Raw genomic sequence first — 21397 nt, forward strand, 5'->3', positions numbered from 1 at the left:
AACCATGTAGAATGCTCTCTGCACAGTGTAATATAGTGTACACTCAAGTTGTACATCCCAAATATATGCCATGAGTCTCATCCCCCTGAAAAGTCTAAGAATAAGAAATTGTGCAAATCTGTGGAATAAACAGATACCCTTGTCCCTGATAATACCAGTTACCCTTCAAATAATCAGCCCGGTGTACTTTATCAACACAGTGTAAGTTGTTTTCCACAACATTTTATAAGCTCTTGATTTCTGACAGTGCTAGTATATTAAATTAAAGTTAATAATTATTTCTTCCTACCAATGCATTGCCTGATGCTATCAAAGCTTTACTGGCCATAAGAGAATCAACACACCAGGTCCTAACTATTCAAGAACATTATCAACTACCAAGCAAAAACTGAGACACACATACCCCACCCACTACCCACCAACAAATCCTTGCTGTTATGAATATCTGTAAGTCTCTTGCCTACCTTAATGACATGCATTTATGAAGTGTATTGGTCATAAGCCTCTTAGGGGAATTCTTTACTGAGGAGAAGTCTGTTCCTTCAATAGTATTATCTCACAAGTGGCTCTGGACACTTTTTCTCAGTGAGCATTATTTCACACACATTGAGCACATGTTATTTTGAAAAGAACAGAAAAATCAGAGTCAGGAGATCTGAGTTTCAGCCTCAACATTATGATTTAGTGGAGATGTAATATTAAGCAATAATTTAATATTTCTGGGAAGTAGAGATAATAATATTACCTAAACACAAAGTTGCTGCGTGTGTGAAGTGAGATTAGGACATGAAGATGTGACTTATTAGGTACTAGGCAAATGTCAGTCTTTGCTATTATGACATATTTGACCACCAGTCTGGAAGAACAATATGGAATGCTAATGCTCTGAGCTCCCTGCCACAGCAGATCCCAGATTATATGATGCCAACACCATGGGACATTTTGATGTTTGAAAACTGAAAACCTTTCTGATCCACTAGTTGAAGGTAACTAAATTTCAAAATTGACTACACAGGTGCAGTGACCTTCCACTATCTGAAACTAGGTGCTCAGGGAGTATCTGGGAGAGAAGTGTAGACAAAAGAAGGGAAGGGAAGGGAAGGAAAAAGAAGAGAAAGAGGAGAAGGGGAGGGGAGGAGATTGTAGACAAGCTGCCAATATGAATCCTCCTTCCTTAAAGGACCCCCTTACTGAGGAATTAGGCTGTGCTGTGGAAATCTATAAACAGTATATTCGTAACGTGTTCACATGGTTGCCTTCGCTGCAAACCAGTATTCATAATTGTATCTTCAAATTCAGGCTAATAAATGTTTGTTTATTTGTTGCTTGAAGGAAAGAAAGAGGGATTTCTGTCTCCTGGTCTGGACTTAATTCTGCTACTGAGGGGAAAAAAAAAAAAAAACTGTAACCTAACCAGTGTCTAAGTTGTAATCTGACCATAGCATCTGCCATTCCATTTAAAAAAAAAAAAAAATCAAGAAAGCTTGGACCAGAATTTGTATTTGTTTCTCAGTGTCATTCCTGAGGAAGAATTCTTTTTTTTAAAGTCTAATGAGTCTTTTATTTTTCTTAATTTTAATTTATCAATATACAATATAGTTGATTTTCGTGTCCCTTTACCAATTCAATTCCTCCTTTTCCTCCCATCCTGAGGAAGAATTCTTGATTGCTAAACACACTCCACCTCAGACTTTGCTACCACAGTTATGCCTTTATGCCAACAATGGCAACCCATAGATTTTTGAGAAATATCTTTTCTCAGCTGCATGACTGTGATTGAGTGTATGGAACATGAGAGCAAAACTGTGTCTAAAGCTGTTCCCATCTGCCAAATCACCTTCAAGTAAATGGCCCAGCTGAAGAGACGGCACAAAGTGCCAAGGATTCCTGAGGCCAGCAGAAGTGGGGGTGACAGGGGGAAGTGGGCTGTATGTGCTTGACCCCCACCTGTCTTGTTACCTACAGCCTGAGAATGAGTCCGTCAGCCTCCACCTCAGCTCGTGAAGTGTGGCAATGAATGGCATCTTCTCACTTAATGACAGTGTTACTCTACCTGAAACTGCACTGAAAGAGATCTTGTGCATTTTCTTACATTTTTTAAATTTATTTTTTAATTTTTCAAAGTAAATTCAAAACTTCATGACTTTTCCAATGATATTATAAATACCATATCCAAAAGTCAATCGGTAGAAATCATGCAGGATTTTTTAATAAAACTTCAATCTATCCAGTGTATGTAAGCCTGCATATTTCTTATAAGCTCTGAAACTAGGTCAAAAATGGAATCGTGCCCAATGTGGTGGTGTAAAGGTCCATCTCTCCTAGTCTCCTGTTTCTCATCTCTTACAAACATACATACAAGAAAAATTAATGCTCACACGTGTGTGTAGGAAGTCAAAGTTCACAAAATGCTATTTCGTTTACCTGTCCATCTGTATAAATACTGTATTTGCTTTATAATATAGTAGAGGCTCTCCTAACTTATCTCCTCTCCACTGGCTGGCCGGATTCACCAACACTCCCCAGTCCTAGGAAACATCCTGACTGAGGGCTGTGGCACACCGAACACTCTACTGTCCACAGAATTCAGTTCTTACCATAATTCGAACACTTGCAGTCAGTGTGTTCTCTCTCAAACCTCTTTATGCCAGTTGTATCTGTAATTATAATGATCCGGTTTAATTTCACATTATTGCATAAACTGATGACATATGATACAGAAAGAAAAATGGATGATTTTATGAAAATAGAATGCTTTGGAAAAAACTCAATAAGTGCAAAATACTAAAAAATTACTGCTTTAAAATTAAGGGTGAACACACAACTCTGTGGGAAAAAAACATCCAAAATATCTAAAACTCTGTACTCAGCTACACAAAAGTCAAGCTCATGCTCCACTAAAAAAATTAATTTTTAAAACACACTGAAATTAAGAAAAATAAATGATGCAAAAAGAAAGATGAAGCAAAACTCCAATTGCAGATACATCCTTCGTCAAGAATAATGGGAAAGGAACGTACATTTATGTGTTTTAGGTTAAAAATGAAATATTTAACATATATATTTTGTTGTGATTACCTGCTCTAATCACATTTCTGACTAAACAAACAACTGGTCATTTTAGAAGTTTCTATTAAGAAGTGTTCTCTGTATGTTCTCACGTAATATTAGAAATGTATGTTAGAAAATCATCTCACCTGTAAGCATAACAGGGCTCTCTCATGAGAACGTTAATTTTACATTGATTCAGCTGCGCGATGGCTCAGCTCATGCCCTTGAAACACATTTGCTATGCAGAGTAAAAGTCTGATGTGTTCTTATTCACTTTTAACACTGCATATATTAGGAGAGAATTAAATGCTTTGACTCAGGAATTATCAAAAATATATTAGTACAAGGAGAACCCGTGAACCGACCACACTTTAGTTCTTCCTGTCCTCCCCGCCAACCCAGCCCGTATGCAGTTATGAAGCATCCTCATGGCTCACCCAAGATGAACAGAGTTTGATTCCAGAACCATCACCCATGGGCTCTGGGTTTGATTCCACAACCATCACCCATGGACTCCACTCTGGCACCCTAATGCCATGCACACATGTGGAACCGGCAAGGAATGACACAACACAGGGGTGAAGGAGGTGTCTTCGAAGGAGGGACTGTATTATTTATTGAATATTAACCCCCTGCCCAAAGAGATTGGTGTTTCAAGGAAGGTGCATTATTTGTTTTTCATTAGAACAGTACTTTATTACTAGATTTAGTTTTTCCAAAGTCAACCATGGCTCTTCAAGATCATGCAGCCCACATCCCTGCTAACTGTATACTGGAATTAATAATCACCACCTGCCCTTAGACTGGGAGTCACTGCAGCACTCAGTGCGGGAGCAGCTGCGATACAGAGATGAAATGCAATAGAACAAGTCATCTCGCTATGCTGTGATGTCAGGACGCTGCTGGGTTCTTGGAGGTCTGGGAAGAGTTTTTTCAGAAAACAAACCGACTGCCCCATCACCCAGTTCAGCTGTGAAGTGCAGGTGTGATTTCCTCCAAGACCCTCAAGATCACATATGCAGCTTCTCGAGGTTCTCTGAAACAAGCTGCTGTTCCAGGATCACCCCAAGGATCCTAGAAAGCTGGTGTCCTTGGGTTCTGTGTGGGCCTGTCTTTCTCCAACCCTGGATCTAAATGAAACTGATCATTACTGGGTTCAGCCACCGAAAAGATTCACAAGATTTCAGAAAGGCAGAAATGAGTTTATTATTTAGCACAAGCATGGGAGGATAAACACCAAGAAGGCTTCTGCTACTCAGTTCATGTGCAAAGGATCAGCTGAAAAACATTAGCAGGACCTTCTACGTGCTAGGAAAAGAAAAGCAACATAACATAACGTAGTGCTGTTCCAAGGAGATTTGCTTGGTACTTCAAGGGCATCTTGACCTGAAAGTCAAGAAAATCAATGACTATCTATGCAGAGCTCATCTGAGGATGGTTTTATCAAATGCAGTCGGTCCTTACTTTTAAAAGTTGGCAGCTAGATCAAGGATATGGGTCAGTGTGAATTACTGGTGAAGACTCATGTCTTTTTATTGTAAGTGCACCTTAGAGCTTGCATAATTTCATGTCTGGTGCTACCACTCTGTTCACATCATGGAGCCCAGTTGTCTTCGCTGCATCCACAGAAGTGAAATGATGTACTCTTCAGGCAAGAAACAAAGGAAACTCCCACCAACTCCCTCCCCAGCATGGAGGGAAACAAAAGTGCCACCCTATTGTCAGATTCTTTCCAAGCACAGTCTGGCAACAAAAGGCCACTAAACTTTCAACCAGGAAACTTCTCGAGCTTCTTTGAAATCAGAGCGAAGGAAGTTGTTCTGCTGGGGTTCAGCTGCCAGTTATTCAGGTCCCCTGCATTCAGTGAACTGTGGCCATTCCAGAAGCCTGAACCAGAGCGCAGAAGCAGAGTGCAGAACCAGAGTGCAGAGAGAAGGTGGGCAGAGTCTTTGCCCACCCCCAGAGGGACTCCAGAGTGCTGCTCTCAAACTGCACGACATTCTGTTCTGCCCCACAAACCACCCCTGTAAGAGAAAGGGTCAGCCCTAAATTCAGAATGAAAGAAAGCAGGCACTCCTGTCTCCTCAGGATAGAACACTGAGCATGTTGTCACTTTGCTGTGTCCCATTCTTCAGAGTTAGAGGCAGTAGCTTGAAACCCCCTCTCTGAGCCCTTGGCCAAGCAGAATAACTCAAAAAATATTATTGGAACATAAAATAAACCATGAAGTGTAACATTTTTGCTGTGACCAAATCATGATTTTTCCTTCAGTCCATTGTTATTAATAAACTGCTGTAAAAGGATTAGGCTATTTTGCAGAAAAGGTATAGTAGATTAAAATCTTTCCCACATATTTAAGATTAGGAACCTGTAATAAAATAGAGTTGGGAATTTTTTTTTCCTGCATTCTCAAGGAATTCTTTTGAGAGTCCCATGCTGATACTGCTGGGGACATTTGATTAACTTGGCTGCTAGGTTCTACTACAAATTCCCTCTCTCTGACATTGAATGAGCTCTCCCTGCCCCACCCCAGTAAGCCTCTTGTTGACCTGTACTTGACACCCTCTCACACCCTTGCAGCCCCAAGCCTTTCCCCTGTTCCAAGCCTCTGACTCCCCACACATGATCCCTCCTTCTTCACTGGAATTGCAGGGACTGACACAAGCATTGCCAATCCTGCCCTCCACTTGTGCTGTGTCCATGTCATCCCCCCCACAGTGAGAGAGCTGTGCTTTCACAGCGCCAAGGCCAACCCCTCCAACTGTGCCCTTGACCCTATTCCCTCTGCCTCCTTGGGTACCTTACCCCATCATAAAGCCACCAGCCCTTCCATCTACAGCCTCCCCCTTTCTGCACATGTGCACAAGTATGTCCTAGAAAGCCTCCCTCAAGTCAGAGATTTCCCAGAGTTCTTGCCCTATATTTCTCACTCTTTGTTGCCAGTGCTCTTGAAAGAATTCTGCACTTATTCACTAAATATTTAGTGAGTTCCTCCTACTTTGTGGCAAACATCGTGCTAGACGTTAGGGAAATAACAAAGAGTAAGTCATGGTTCCTCCTCACAGTAAAGAAAACAGGGACCCCTTCACAAATAAAAATACAGCAAACTACCACTTGTGATAACTACCATTAAGAAACAAGGAGCTGAAACAGAGAGGAACCAGAGGCCCTATTATAGACAGAGTGGGTAGAGGAGGCCTGTCTGATGAGAAGGTATTTTGGATAAGACCTGAAGAATGAGAAGGAGCCCTGGGAGAATGGGGGAAAGAGCAATTCCTGCTGAAAGGACAGCATGTGCAAAGGCCCTGAGGCAGAAAGATCCTGGCTTGTTTGAGGGGCTGCAAAGCTACTGTGGATAAAGTGCAGTGAGCAAGGATGAAATGAGGATGATCTTGGAGAGGTAGGCAGAGACCATATAATGTAGGACATGGTGAGGAACTTAGAATTTATTCAGGAGTCAATCAGTAGCCATTGAAGCATTTTTAGAGAGAAATAATAAAATGATACTCCTTGCAGGAGTATGGAGAAGGAACTAGAGCACAGGAAAAGCAAAGCAAAAACAGAGAAGGCAATGAAGAGGCTACTGTAGCAGTGAAGACAGAAGAGGAGGAACTTGTGATATCTTAAGAGAATAGAATCAACAATACTTGCTGATAGACGCAGTGAGAGGAAGGAGGAACAGGAGTAAATAGGATGATTCTGAGGCTTCTGACATGAGAAACTGCACGGATGGTGGTGCTCTTGATTAAGATGGAAAGGATACTTGTAGGGAAGTGACCAGTTGGGGCAAGTAAGAGTTCTGTTTTAGACATGAGTTTAAGTGCATGTGCAACATCTAAATAGAAATGTCAACTGCAGATATGTGAATCCAGAGCTCAGATGAGTGGTCTGGCTTAGAGGTGTAAATCCTTGAGAACATTTAAGATCACCTGGGAAGAGACTTTTTAAAAGGGGGGGCGGGTGGATGGAAAAGAAAGAAAAGTTCAAGAAGAATAAAATTTTTAAAAAGAGAAAAAGACCTAGAACCAAACCTTAGAATCCAATATTCAAAGGTTGAAAAGAGTAGGGGGAGCCACAGAAAAGGAACCACCAAGGACATAAAAGGGAAAGCACAGAAGTGAAGAGAGACAGTGCTTGTGGGAAGGAGTGGTCCGCTGAGCTGAATGCTTCAGAAAGGTCTGGCATCATGGAGTTTATCATTTCTGCCTCTCAAAATGTTACCCCTCCTTCAAAGCCCAGGTAAGACGGCCTGACCTGAGCAATCACTTTCTCAGCGATCACCAGTGACCGCCCATCTCTACCATATCCAGTGTCTTTTCTCAATCCTCATCCTCCTTGTTTTCTATTAGCCTGTGATATCAGGGATCACTTCGTCATTTGTGCAACTGTCTTTTCCACTGAGTTTCCATTTACATAACGCTCTCCTGGTTATTCTACTTTTTAAAAACTTTATTCTCTGACTCTTCTTTCCCTTTCACCCCGTAAGTGCTTGTGTTTCCTGAGGTGTCCTCAGATCCTTTCTTTGCACCCTGTGTAATCTCATTTATGCACAAAGCTTCTGCATCACCCTGCACCTCATTCCAAACCCCAGATCTCGTGCCTAACCCATTCTCTCTCTCAAGACTCAACCTCTCATTCTCAATTTTCTGCTAGACATCTTTTACATCAGAGTCATTCTGACATTTTAAAAACCATTATTTGAAAAACAAAACTCTTCACCTTTGCTCCAAAACCTTCTCTTTTTCATTATCATATGGTTATTTATGGTGCGACCATCTTCCCCTTGAAATTTCCAAGTCATTGTTGGCTTAGTGTTTCCCTTCACCCCAGACAATCAATAAATGTGTTTCTATTGAACGTTCTAAACATGCTTCTTTACTCTCCCCTCCCATACATTCTCTCATCTGGTCTCCTCACCTCTCATTTCTCCCTGTTCTAGTATATTCTGTACATTTGCTGCCATAATTTCAGTTTCTAACAGCACTATTCTGATCACATTGTACACACTGCTTTAAAAACCTATCGTAAGTATTTCTGGGCTACAAAACAGATAGCAGAATCCTTATCCCACCATATAAGGCTTTCACTCATTTACCAGTACATATATATTGAGTGACTACTGTATGCCAACCACCGTGCTAGGTGCTAGGATTCAGCAGTGAGCAAGACAAAGTCCCAGCCTACATGCAGTTTACTTTCTAGTTGGGAAACCAAAAAAATAAACAGTTAATTTAATTAATATATAATATTGCTTCATCTATTGATACTTCTATGAATAAAAATGATCAGAGTAAGGACTTAGGGAACAACTGGCAGGGAACTGTCTTAAATAAGGTAACTGGGATGGTCTTTCTATGGAGATGACAATTGAACAAGTACTGACTGGAGACTTGGGAGTAAGAAATCTAGAAAGGGATCAGCAAGTGCAAAGATCCTGAGGTGAGAAAGAACTTGGTGTGCTGATGAACAGCAAGGCAGGTGTGGCAGAAACAGAATGAGACAGAGAGTGATAGAAGACTATGTCTGGGAAGTGGCAAAGGCCCAATCATGCAGAACCCCATGCAGGCCATGCAGGTGAGCTGGGACTTTGTTCTAAGGGATGTGGGAAGGCCCTGGAGCATCTGGACCATGGGAGGGACGTGATACAATCACCATTTTTCAAAGACACTCCCTGACCTAGCTTTTGCATGTCTAGTTAACCTCCTCTTCCACTAATCCTTTTCTTTTTTTAATTGTAAATTGACAAATTATGTATTTATGGGGTACAAAGTGATGTTATAATTTATGAATACAATGTGGGATAATTAAATGAAGCTAAGTAACATATCCATCACCTCAAATATTTATTTTTTGTGGTGAGAACATTTGAAATTTACTCTTAGTGATTTTGAAATGTACGATACACAATTATTAACTGTGTTCACCACACTGCGCAATTGATCTAAAAAAAAAAACCCTTATATCTCCTGACTGAGGCTTCTGTCCTGTAATCATCATCTCCCCATTTCTCCCACCCCTCAGCCTCTGGTAACCACTATTCTACTCTCTGCCTCTATGAGTTCGATTGTTTCAGATTCCACATGTAACTGGGAATATGCAGTATTTGTCTTACTGTGCCTGGCTTATTTCAGATCATCTCATTAGATACAGAAAAAGCATATGTCAAACTTTAACATCCTTTCATGATAAAAAAAAAAAAAACTCAAAAAAATAGGTAAAGAAGGAATGTACCTCAGCACATAAGGACAATATATGAGAAGCCCACAACTAACATTATACTCAATGGTGAGAAATTAAAACCCTTTCCTCTAGAATCTGGAACAAGACAAGGATGCCCACTCTTGCCACTTCAATACAGTACTGGAAGTCCTTACCGGAGCTATTAAGCAAGAGAAAGAAATAAAAGGCATCCAAATAGGAAAGGAAGAAATGAAACTGTTACTGTGTGCTGACAACATGATCTTTTATATGAAAAACCCTAAAGATTCCACACACATAAAAACTGTTAGAACCAATAAACAAATTGAGTAAAGTTGCAAAATCAACACAAAAAAAATCAGTAACATTTCTATACACTAACAGCAAACTTTCTGTAAAAGAAATCAAGAGAACAAACCCAGTTACAAAAGCTACAAAAAAATAAAATACTTAGGAATAAATTTAACCAAGGAGATGAAAGACCTGTACACCAAAAACTACAACATTAATGAGAGAAATTGAAAAAGCCACTAATCTTGTTCAAATCCATCATGCTCTAGCCCAGCTGGAAAACCTATATTTTCCAGAATCTACCTATTTGTTCTCACTGCTGTGCAGCTGGTCACCTGTTTCCCCTCCTTGCATCACTCTCTTTACTATTTCTGCCTCTCAGAATGTTACTTCTCCTTCAAAGCCTAAGTGTGATGAATCTCCCCTATAAAGCCTTCTTGACTCTTCAAGCCAATAATAATCAATCTCTTCCTTTAATTCCCATAGCAGGTTATTTGTGCAGCCACTGTAATACTTGTCTCACCCTATTTTATGTTTTAATTATTTGTGTGTGACATGTCTCCCTTACTACGCCACAAATATCTTAGGATAAGAACGATGTACCTCTCCTTTTTGTTCCACTACAAATTCTAATATGTGCACTGCACACACCAGATCTTCAGGAAATACCTGCCAAGGTAATGAATGGACAGCCTTAATTAAGATAAATTATTGTTTTGTGTACTGATCGAGTCCTAAATCCATGGTGCTATTATTTCTGTATCACTGACGGTTATCCATTTACTTAAATAACCTTCCTTTGAATACACTTAGAAAAGATAAAAAAACTGTGTTATAAGAGAAGAACAAGTATGTAGGTTATTCCTTTCCTTAAACAAAGAGAAGTTCTGTTATGCGTCATGGAAAATTAAAACACAGTAATAAAATGCGCCAAGACTTGTTGAATAATGATTTAGTGGAAAAGTTGCTTTGCCTCCTGTGCATAGGTCCTAACTTTCCTCTCAAGTACTTAAGCTGCATGTTCTATTTATTTTGTTTTTAGATTACATTGACCACTATTGGCTATGGAGACAAAACTCCCCTAACTTGGCTGGGAAGATTGCTTTCTGCAGGCTTTGCGCTCCTTGGCATTTCTTTCTTTGCCCTTCCTGCCGTGAGTATCTTTGCAACAATACAGCAGTTTAAATTAGGTCTTACAAGTTTACTAGAGTGAGTTCTCACAACTTGGTATGCTTGGGAACATATCTTTATCATTTACAAATGTAACTGTTCTGATAAAATGTTGACTTTTCTAAATATATCTAGTTGGATAATTTATGAAATATGGTCTTCCCTCGGGGACACTTCACCTAAGACCTAAACACTAGCTAGGTCTTTATGACCAAATAATAATTCAGATGGCATCAACTTTCATTCAACATACTAGTAATTCATTTAAAATATTTGTAAAGATTTAAAGATATCTTCTTTTTAATCTGATCACTCCAATTTGGTTTATAATGTGTGCTACCAAAGAGATGGATGTGCACATGTGGAGTATTTTCTTCTTCAGATCCATTCGAGTGAAAAGCATATGACCTTAAAGGGTTTTAAATATGTAGGATGATTTATTCTTTGTGTCATCATTGATTTTCCTCAATGAGCAGTTTCTGCATCTTATTAGGATGAAGAGCACATTTATCTTCCCCTAAGCTTCTGATTATTTTCTCCTTAATGGATGAAGCTTGCCTTTCTGGTCATTTTAGCCTCTTGATTCTTTAAAGGCAACTGGTCAAAGTAATACAATCTGCCCCCATCCCAAAGCTTTCACTTTTGCCCACTGTACCCAAGGTGGGCTGAGGGAGACATCGAAAAGGAGTGTTAAGGCAGTGGCAGCAGGTGTGCTTAAGAGAAATAGCCTTAGCCTTGCTCCAGACACAAGCCAATGCTGTGGCAAAACCTCTGACAAGCAGAGGCCCCAGAGCACCCCTCCAAAGGAAGCCAAGGGGTGGAGAGGTCAGATGGCGATCTCCAACACCACAGCTTTTAGCTCACAGGGCTCCTCCTCTGCCTGTTAACGAGTGCAGAGGATGCTCTTGTCCTTCCCACAGCCGGTGCCCAACTCCATATTCATCAGATGGTTCTGCCCCAGAGCACTCAAAATCACAAAACAGACCAAAAAGACCATGTCTCTGCTTGAGCGTTAGACCTCAGTATGAATTCTGTGTTCGTTTGCTAGGGCTGCTGTAACAAGATACCACAGACTGGGTGGCTTAAACAATACCAATTATTGTCTCACAGTTCTGGAGCCTACAAGGCCAAAATCGAGGTGTTGCAGGGTCAGTTCCTTCTGAGAGCCATGAGAGAAGGATCTGTTCCAGTCCTCCTCCTTAGCTTGTAAATGGCTGTCTTCATCCTGTCTTCATTTCACCTGTGTCCAAATTTCTTCTTCTCATAAGGACACCAGTCACATTGGATAAGGGCCCACTCTAATGACCTTATATTAACTTGGTTACCTCTGTAAGAACCCTGTCTTCAAATAGGGTCACTTCCTGAGGTGTTAGGGATTAGGACACCAACATCTGAATTTCAGAGGGGTACAGATCATCTCAAACAGCAATCTCGAGTATATTTCTTCATCAGTATAATGGAGAAAGAATTATCGTGCCCAGAGAAATTTTGTAAAGACCGGTGTGGTAATGTAAGTCAAGTTCTTGTTGTGAAGAAAACACTCAGTATAAATGTCCCTTTACCGGTATGAATCTAGAGACACCTGTTTCCTGGTGCAAAATGATGAAAGCAAAGAGAGTCAAAAAAAGTCTCTCTTATCCAAAGTCAACTCATCTGACCTCAGCAATCCAGAACAGAGAAGAGACTCACTCAATAATCAGATTCCATGCAGGAAAATACCTTTAGAAATAGTAAAATGCAGTCTTGGGGTTTTTCCCCAAAATAATGGCACAAAATACCTGCTGTTTTTGTATTTATATTTATCCTGAAGCCATGTATATAGCAACCTCTGTGAACCAGCAAAAAACTGAAAACAAGGAAGTAGCCAACCTCTGGGGTGTTAAAACAGACAACGATGTAGGTGCACCTCTTAGGAGCTCTTGAGACCTAATTCATAACCTGGTCTTAGAGAAGTTTCTGATAAACTGACCTACATAGTTTCACAATTCTTTGAAGATCATAGACAGGAAACGTAAAGGGAGGCTGATAGAACACTACCACAGGAAGAGATGGTGAAAGACTAACAGCGAGGGAGGGAAAAGAAAATATGTAAGAAACAAGCAGACACAAGTGCTCAAATTGTGTAAAGACCTGGGCCAGTTAGCTTTAGTGTCAGTCCACCTCTGGAAGCTGACTTCATCCAACACAGGGAAATACTTGGTCCCCGTGATGAAATTCTAGACCATCACAGGGAGTTAAACTCTGTGGCCGTGATAGGTTACATGTCAGAGACTATGTAGTTATTCTTGGAAGTGTTTCCAATAAAGTGATTACAATTTTTTATATGCAAATTAAACTAACACGTGCTGGAAATCTGAAAAATTTGCTTGCACAGAACAAAACATTTCCTAACAATGCCAAGAAAAGTAGCCTCTATTATGGCTCTTTTTACTATAACCTCACAGCAGGTGCTGAGTTTTTATATATTGAATGAAAGACTAAATGATTGATATACACCTTAAGAAAAAAAAAAGGAAATGTGGCTGGAAATATCACCATGTCCTGTGCACCCACTGGCCAAAGCGTTGTCCTATTGAAATTTAGAACACATTGGCATTTTGCTCAGAAAATTAGATGTGGATTATAGGCTACTCTTGTCTGGGGTTCCTCCCACTTGGTCTTGAGGACCAAGAAAGAAGAAAACCTTTTTCCCCATTTTACCCTCAAAAGAACCTTTCCCCATTTTTCCTCATTTTAGTCCTCCTGCAGAAGGACTGTCCTACACATCACAGATTCACACAGGCCACAATGCCCAAGCTCCACCAGAGGGTCACTTCCTCTGGGGCCCACTCCATCCTTGGGCTATTGAGCTGGCAGAGGTAGCCCCACGTCCTCTGTGTCACCCTGATGAACAGGTCTTTCTCCTCTTTAGAACACTCCCTTCCTTCCAGCTAGATAATCCTGCTAAGGATATCTTCTTATTGATAACAAAATTGAGTTTTGTAAACATGGAATTCCTTGAGACATGTAGCTAGTAGATTCCGTGCAAAGACTCATTCTGTTTAACTTAAGATGTTAACCATTCAATAAATAAATGTTAGCCACTGTAATCATTAGCAATGCTAACAAACGTAATTATTGTATATAATAAAATGTTAACAACTGTTTAAAAAAAGTATCTTTCAGCATAGCCTGTTTGCCATGTGTGGGGTACAAATTAGGCTCATTTAATCTGGAAAGTAACCAGGAGTAAATACGTTTACCAAAACATATTTCCTATCTAATTGGTATTTATTTAGGACTTCTCAGCATAGTACAAAAACTTAAAACCTAAACATTTGAATCTTCTTATCTTAGAAAATTAATCAAAGCAGAACTCAGTTTCTAAAAATTTGCATATATTCAAAGACTAAGCCATGTTGTGTGTTGTGTGTGTTATACGTATATATAATAATAGACTTAATTTTAACAGACTTAGGTGCATTGAGCTGTGTACTAAGAGAGAGGAGGAAGAAAATTGGAATGGAGCCATAATGAGAGAGCAGGTCTGGTTTAATAACTACTATAATGCACAGTCTGCTGCAAGAGTTATGTAGCAAACATTTGCTGTCTACTAATATATGTTTTTATGCAATGCCAATGTGATTTTAAGCACATTTTAGTTAGTTTGGAAGATGCTAAATTTGTGCTAGGTAGGGCCTGTCTTCATTTTCCAAAAGGTATTTAACTCTGAACCTCATTCACATAGTAAGCGCTCAAAAGTGGTAGCTATTGCTGTTAATTCAATGTCTACAAAATCTGAATTATGTTCCATATGAGTGGATTATAGACATATATGTGTATAATTATGTATGTATAATACAAAGATACTTCAAAAAGTTCATGGGAAGATTTGTATTATCTTTCCTAATTGACTTTAAATAGCAGGAAAAAATTAGGAGTTACAAATGACTGGAGTTAATCTGGATTTGGAAATGGAGGGCCATTTTTTTTTCTATAAGAACCTACTTTATTACTTAGAAAATCAGATACACAGGTTTTGGCAGTGGTCACAGCACCTAATATTCTTATAATTACTTACACTCCCTGTACCTGCTTCCTCTCACATTATATAAATGTACTGATTCTTGACTTGGTGCATTGCAGAGTTATGAAAATTTATAGCATAATACCTGTGAAAATTTTCCAAAATGAAAATCCTATACCAACGTATAAAAGTATCATTATTTTTCAAACAAATAAAAAGGAATTTATGAATTTAGATGTTGAACTTAAACCAATAGTATAGAATATAATTTTATTCTGTTCTAGTCATAACCTAGCAACATAAAGACTTAACTAAATTACCAAGGGCTTGAACATATTTATATGAGGTACTTCAAAAACATCATGGAAAGATTCATAATATCTGTTAATTCTATTTTTCACAAATGTTTGAAAGTACCCTCATATTCACAGACCACTTTTGATTTTGAACTACCAAGGTCTGTCCTGTCTTTATATTTCCTTGTAACCCTAGTATTGAGCAAGTTGTTTAAATGAGTGCCATGGTGGGTGAAAACTATCCAGTTGTAAAATGGTGTAATAATTCACTTACATTATATTATTACATTGCATGTGCATATACACTTAGTAAACCCTTTAACTTGTGTAAATCTTTTCACTAAATTAGACTTTCACACTTGTGGAGGGCCATTTTTATAACCTCTAAACGGAGGGAAATATTGTTTAAATCTACAACCCAGACCATAGAGACCAGTTTTTTATAAAGCTCAGTTTGTGCATTCCCAACCTATGTGAGGTGGAGATCTCAGACAACATGAGACTGTCACTGAAAAAGAGATGGAAAACAGAACCTACAATGTAATTTCTAATTTCATGGTACAGCCATTTACACTAATTAATAATTCACTAGATCATTGCTCATTAATAGCAAATAGTATTATTATATAATTATTTTAAACATGATTGCATTACTTATTGTCTGGTTATTGTAACAGATGCACTCAGAATTGTGCAACCTCTAGATAAGAAGGAAGGCTAAAGGCCACTAGAGCTCAATATCTCAGCCAAGTTGTCATCCAGCCAAGACTTAACACCTCCTAAAGATGAAAAACCCACCACCTCTCCAGGCAGCCTAAACATCTTTGAGCTGCTTCAAAAAAATATGAAGAAAAGAAAAACAACCATTCCTTACCTGTGGCAAATACTGACTTAGTGCTTATAAAATGCTCATCGTTAACCTAAGGATTAGATTCCTTGAAGTTTAATTAAAAGCTAATCATTTGTAGCTAGCAAGTAAAATGCACAAACTTGAAAGCAGTGGAGCTTCAAATCCTGTGCCCATAAAGTCAAGAGTTAGAGACAAAACCCAGAGACTGAATTTAGCAAGCACTGAAAACCAACCCCAGGCTGAGACAAAGCTGCTTGATTTCACAAATGTGAGATCAAAGCAAACTGAAAAGAGGGGGGAACATCAAAGAGCCCGAATTTTGGTGGATCAAGATGATAAGCAGAAGGGAAGCAAAGTAATCAAAAAACTAATGTAAACATAGGAGGGGATACTAATCTTACCAACACCAAAATCTGAATAGGTGAAACCAAACCAAGAAGGTAAGGGATGCTGAAAGTGTGGGATTATAACTGAGGAGAGTAGGAATGTTTTCTGCAGTGACCCATGCTCTTGTCTTCACTATACAAGCAAGCAAAATGGAAAACCTTCTACTGTATATCTTTAAAACTGAGCATCTGTCTCAGCTGGATAACTGTCCCCCTCTCCCTTTCACTTTTACTTTGATAGGTGTAGAATTCTAGCGTCATGAAGGACTACAGCAGGGACAGATTTTAAACACTCCCCTCTCCTCTATTTTATGGATGGAGAAAATAAAATTTCAGAGTTTCATTGAGGTGCTAGAAGTACTCCCTTGTCCACAGCAGCAAGACTTTAACTCTCCCAAATTTAAAATCCAGCTTGGTGCAAAACCAGAATTCATGTCCTCCGAATTCCATCCCTGGGTAAGACCAGTCACTCTAACTTAAGCATAAAGAAATGTCATGGAGAAAGCCACACAAAGAAAATTTTTTTAATTGTGATTTTTATTTATAATTATGGTGCCTTTTACTATACCACAAGAGAATAAATGGCAATGCCTAATTGATTTACCAAAGAACAGAAGTGTTATAAATATTGACCAACAACTTGCCATTGGTAGATGGTAGTATAATAGAGATAAACGGTATTTGTTTTAATAATCATATGTTTGTGGACAGGTTACATACTATTTGTCTTCTCTTAGACCATTTTAGAGTTTTTTTAATATTTGTATTATTTAACAGTGCTTTTGAAATTTTTTAAAGTACCATTTTTTCTTTTGTTCCAGGGCATTCTTGGCTCAGGTTTTGCATTAAAAGTACAAGAACAGCACCGCCAGAAACACTTTGAGAAAAGAAGGAACCCAGCTGCCAACCTCATTCAGGTAAATGTCAATGTAATAGGTAGATGGCAACATCTGTCTCCATAAGTACTTGCTGGGTCATTTTCTAGTCTCTGCACTTCATTGCTTCGTAGATGAAATCAGAACTTAATGTACAGTCTTGGATTTGGTCAGGAATTTCCCTCTCCCAAACAGAAAAGAATATATTTTCAGCAGTGTACATGCATTGTTCAGATTAATTAACCATGTCAGCAAGGCCATGCAGAGGTCAGCTCCTGGAATGACTAATATGTCTTATGAATTACTTGGTGAAACATAATTGATTAAGTGATGGAACAGAATATGGCATTGTTCCCTGCATTACAATTACTTTCTCCAGCCAGATGTATAGGACTGTTCTGCAGAACAACATATTTGTTTAGAATGTCAAAGTTTAGTACCTGTGGAATTGCTTTTAATGCCATCTAGAGCAACAACTTGAAATGGTTATCCTATTTTGAGAGCTGGTATACATCAATATATAATACATCAATGCTTGAGAATGTGAAACAGTAAGCATATTATTTGAAGCTAGCTCATAATATAGAGGTCATTATTTAGCATTTCATTTTGTTTTCAATAACTCAGGATTTGTTTCAGCACTAACAGGAATGCTTCTCCTTTTGCCATTCATATCTTTTGGGAGTAGAACCATCCTAGACCCAGGTTCAGAATCACAAAATATTTATTTTGCTAGCTCCATAATGTGGAGTTGGCATTAAATTATGGACAAGATAATTCTACAATCTAAAGTTTCTTCCGTTCCTTCCAGGCAGTAGAAGCTTCAGAACTTCTAACCTATAGGGACTTGGGATGGCGATCCAAAGCACGAGGAGACTTGTCTTAATGCTGAGTAACAAGCACGTTTTCTTAGTTTAGATTGTATGTTTGAGTGGGTGGGTTGGTAGGAAATAATCACCAAGAATAATCACCTATCCTTAGCCTTTCTCTATGGCCATGGTATGCGGTACCTCAACAGAAACGAAGCTACGGATTCAGTTATACAGTGAAGAGGATCTATTTGTAGCTAATGACTACATGAAGATATTAAGTTTTAAATCAAGCTATTCTGCAACTATTGACAAGAAAATGGGCCTTTGGGCATGACTTCCAATGCAAACCACTGAGATTCTCTATTTTTTCATTTTCCAGGTTTTAATAAAAGAACATTAAAGAGAAAGTACATTTTATTTTCTTAAAGGAAAAGATTCCCTAAGTAGTAGGAGTTTATGATCTGATGCCAATGTTCTCACTTATATGTGGGAGCTAATAAAAATAAGTAAATAAATAAATAAACAAATACATAGGAGAAAAAATAAGACACAACAATCACAATAATTCCTTGAACTTGTTAAATAAAAGAAAACATAACTGAGGTTGCCAGGGATGGGAAAGGGAGAGAGGGAAGGGGGAAAGGGAGGAATTGGTAAAGGGCCATGAAAATCAATTACATTGTATAATGATAAATAAAAAATAAAAAAAAACAAAGGTCTGTTGGCGAGCAATAATCAGCAGGATGAAAAGAGGAGTCACACACTTTAGGACACACACAAAATACCCTGAGGCCTAGAACTCATAGCCTTTCATCCTTTAGCACTTCTTAACTGATTATGCATGTTTCCATACTTCTAATAAATTTTTCTCTTTACTATTCTTATCCTTTAATTTCCCTTCACTCTAGAACAATGTTTTCCAAGTGCAGAAGTTACTCCATAGGCTCTTAGCATCCATTTGGGCAGCAAGCCCTGTCTACATATGGAATCGATAATACTTGTACATCTTACACGTATAAGACTTCTTAGAATATCAGCTGTTCTGCTAAAAAATGAGCCTTTTGAAGAATTTCTCATGCATGTATTAGTTCCAATGATATAGAGCTGTGCTGCCCAGTACACTAACCATTAGCTTCACGCAGCTGTTTAAATTTAATTAAAATTTAAAATTCAGTTTCTCAGTGGCATTAGACACTTCTCAAGTGTTCAATAGCTATAAGTGGCTATTGGCTACCATATTGCACAAGACAGATATAGAAAATAACAGCAGGAACTTTCTTAATCTAACTTATCATTCTAGACTACTAAATTGTGCAAAAACAGTTTCCAATTGAACTTGAAAATAAATTGCTATTCCTGCCACACATCATTGGAGCAGAGGCACTCACACATCCACAGCCAAAGCAAGGTAAGGCCTCCCTCACAGGTAACCCATAAAAGGTAGAGAAAAGGCTGATTGAACAGTTTTGCTTGACGGTCTACAATTTCATTTTATGGAACTTGGTTATGTAACATGTATTGTGATCAGCAATTGAACTTGTACAAATGTAGGTAACAATGGAGTGAAATCATGAATTTTCCTTTTTCTTAAAACTCCAACTTATATGTTCTTCTTTTAAAAGAATGCAAAATGTAAGGTTTGAAATGTTCAAGAATACCTTTAAAATCTAATTATAGTTTCATTAATCAAAGTAGAATCTACTAATTCAAAAAACAATTGTTTCTTCCTACAAATGCAATTAATTTATTTATTAGACATAGGAATAATAATATAATTATTAAATTTGTCTATTGTTTTTCCTTGCTGTTGTCTTTAGATGGATTTCAGGGCTTTAAGCCTTGATTATAAATTCTAGAGATTTATTTTTAAGGATGCACTAGATTGAAAAACAAGCTTCACCTGCTGATCCATTCATTTTCCTACCCAATAAACCTGACTTGGTTTACTGAACACACAAAGCATCAAGACCAAAAGCATCTCATTTGTTTTAAGCCAGAGCCACTATCTTCCTAAAAGGGCAGCTGAGATAACCAAATTGCTGTGTCATTTGGTTGGTAAGAGAACTAAATTAACCAGCATCTCAGGGTTTTAGGAAAAAGTTTAAAATCCCAGCAGCTAGCAGCAAATTTAGCTGTGTCAATATCTTTGCATGATTCATTTAAATTAACTTTTCATTTCAAGTGGAGCAGTCTGGGAAAAGAAATCAGCTCTCAGTAACATTTTGAATACCTGCCCAAATGTCACAGTTTTATTAATAATGCCTAAGACTCATGAAGTGCTTTTTAGTTTGCAGTTTCTAATACATTATGTCACTCAATCCTCAAGACAAGCCCAGGAGGAGCTAGGACTCAAATCCCTGCTCTCTGAATCTGAATCCATTACTCCTTTCAAAAAGTAGCAGCTGCATCCTCATTCATCCATCACTGAGCCTCGAGATTCGCACTTAAAGATTCTTTAAGAGTTCCGTGTTAGAGGTTTACTTCTGGAGAAGTTTGACTGGTTCAGAGTGAAGCCAAGATGCTCTACTGGAAACAGACACAGGGGAATTAAGTGAAAGTTTGTAAAATAAATGCTGATAGGCTTAATTTCCTTAAGGGAAGAGATTTGAAGATGGTCCTTTAAGGAAGCTAATTGACCCAAAAGACAAATAATTATATACTGAAACTTTGGCTTCCCCTAGCATAATAACTTGGTCTTCACCCCTTAACCTCTAAAGTGAGGCCACCGGTCAACAAGCTCAAGCCACTTACGCAGAAATTATACTTCTTCTTTAGTGTTTCAGTCATAGATAAGAACAGACTCAGAAAACAAAACAAAAAAATTCTAGATGTGAAAAATATGACAGCAGAAATTTTAAAAATAGAAGAGATAAAGTTGTGAAAATCTCCCAGAAAGTAGAAAAAAAGAGATGGAAAATAAGAAAAAAAAGATTTTAAAAAAAAAATGGAAGGACCCTTCCAGAAGTTCCAATATCCAATGAATAGGGGTACCTCAAATAGAGTACACGGAAACTAAGGAGAGGATTTTACCAAAGAAACATTGTATTATGATTCTCCAGAACTAGAGGACAGGATTGACCACAGTAAAAGAGGCCACCAAATGCCCAGCACTGATAATCAAAAGCTTCACAGCAAGATTATCATAGTGAAATAGCAGAACACTTGCAAAAAAGGGGATCCTAAATGCTTTCTGATGGTACAAATCCAAAGGATGGAGAATCAGGATGGCATTGGACCTGAGAACATTAGTTACCCTCAAATTAGAAGATAGTGAGACAATATTTTCAAAATTATGGAAAAAACTTATTTCCAATGTAGAATTCTACACCCAGCCAAGCCATTAAGCAAGTATGGAGTAATGCAAAGATATTTTTGGGCATTTACGATCTCAAAAGTTTACCTACCACTTACCCTTACTCAAGAAGCTATTTGGATAGAATTGCTCTTCCAAAACATGAAGAT

General features: G+C 38.4%; 1 protein-coding gene across 5 annotated transcripts in view; it reads left to right on the forward strand.

Annotated features, from left to right (window-relative positions):
• The window catches only part of KCNQ5 (potassium voltage-gated channel subfamily Q member 5), a 553541-nt gene that overhangs the window by 453307 nt on the left and 78837 nt on the right, over positions 1-21397 (forward strand). For all 5 annotated transcript variants that reach the window (XM_063096155.1, XM_063096156.1, XM_063096159.1 and 2 more), the window contains 2 exons: positions 10583-10693; positions 17070-17165. In XM_063096155.1, coding sequence (XP_062952225.1) covers positions 10583-10693; positions 17070-17165 — 207 coding nt within the window. The remainder of the gene's footprint in view (positions 1-10582; positions 10694-17069; positions 17166-21397) is intronic.

The sequence above is a fragment of the Cynocephalus volans genome, chromosome 5 (genome assembly GCF_027409185.1).
Source record: "Cynocephalus volans isolate mCynVol1 chromosome 5, mCynVol1.pri, whole genome shotgun sequence".
In the NCBI taxonomy this organism is placed as follows: domain Eukaryota; kingdom Metazoa; phylum Chordata; class Mammalia; order Dermoptera; family Cynocephalidae; genus Cynocephalus; species Cynocephalus volans.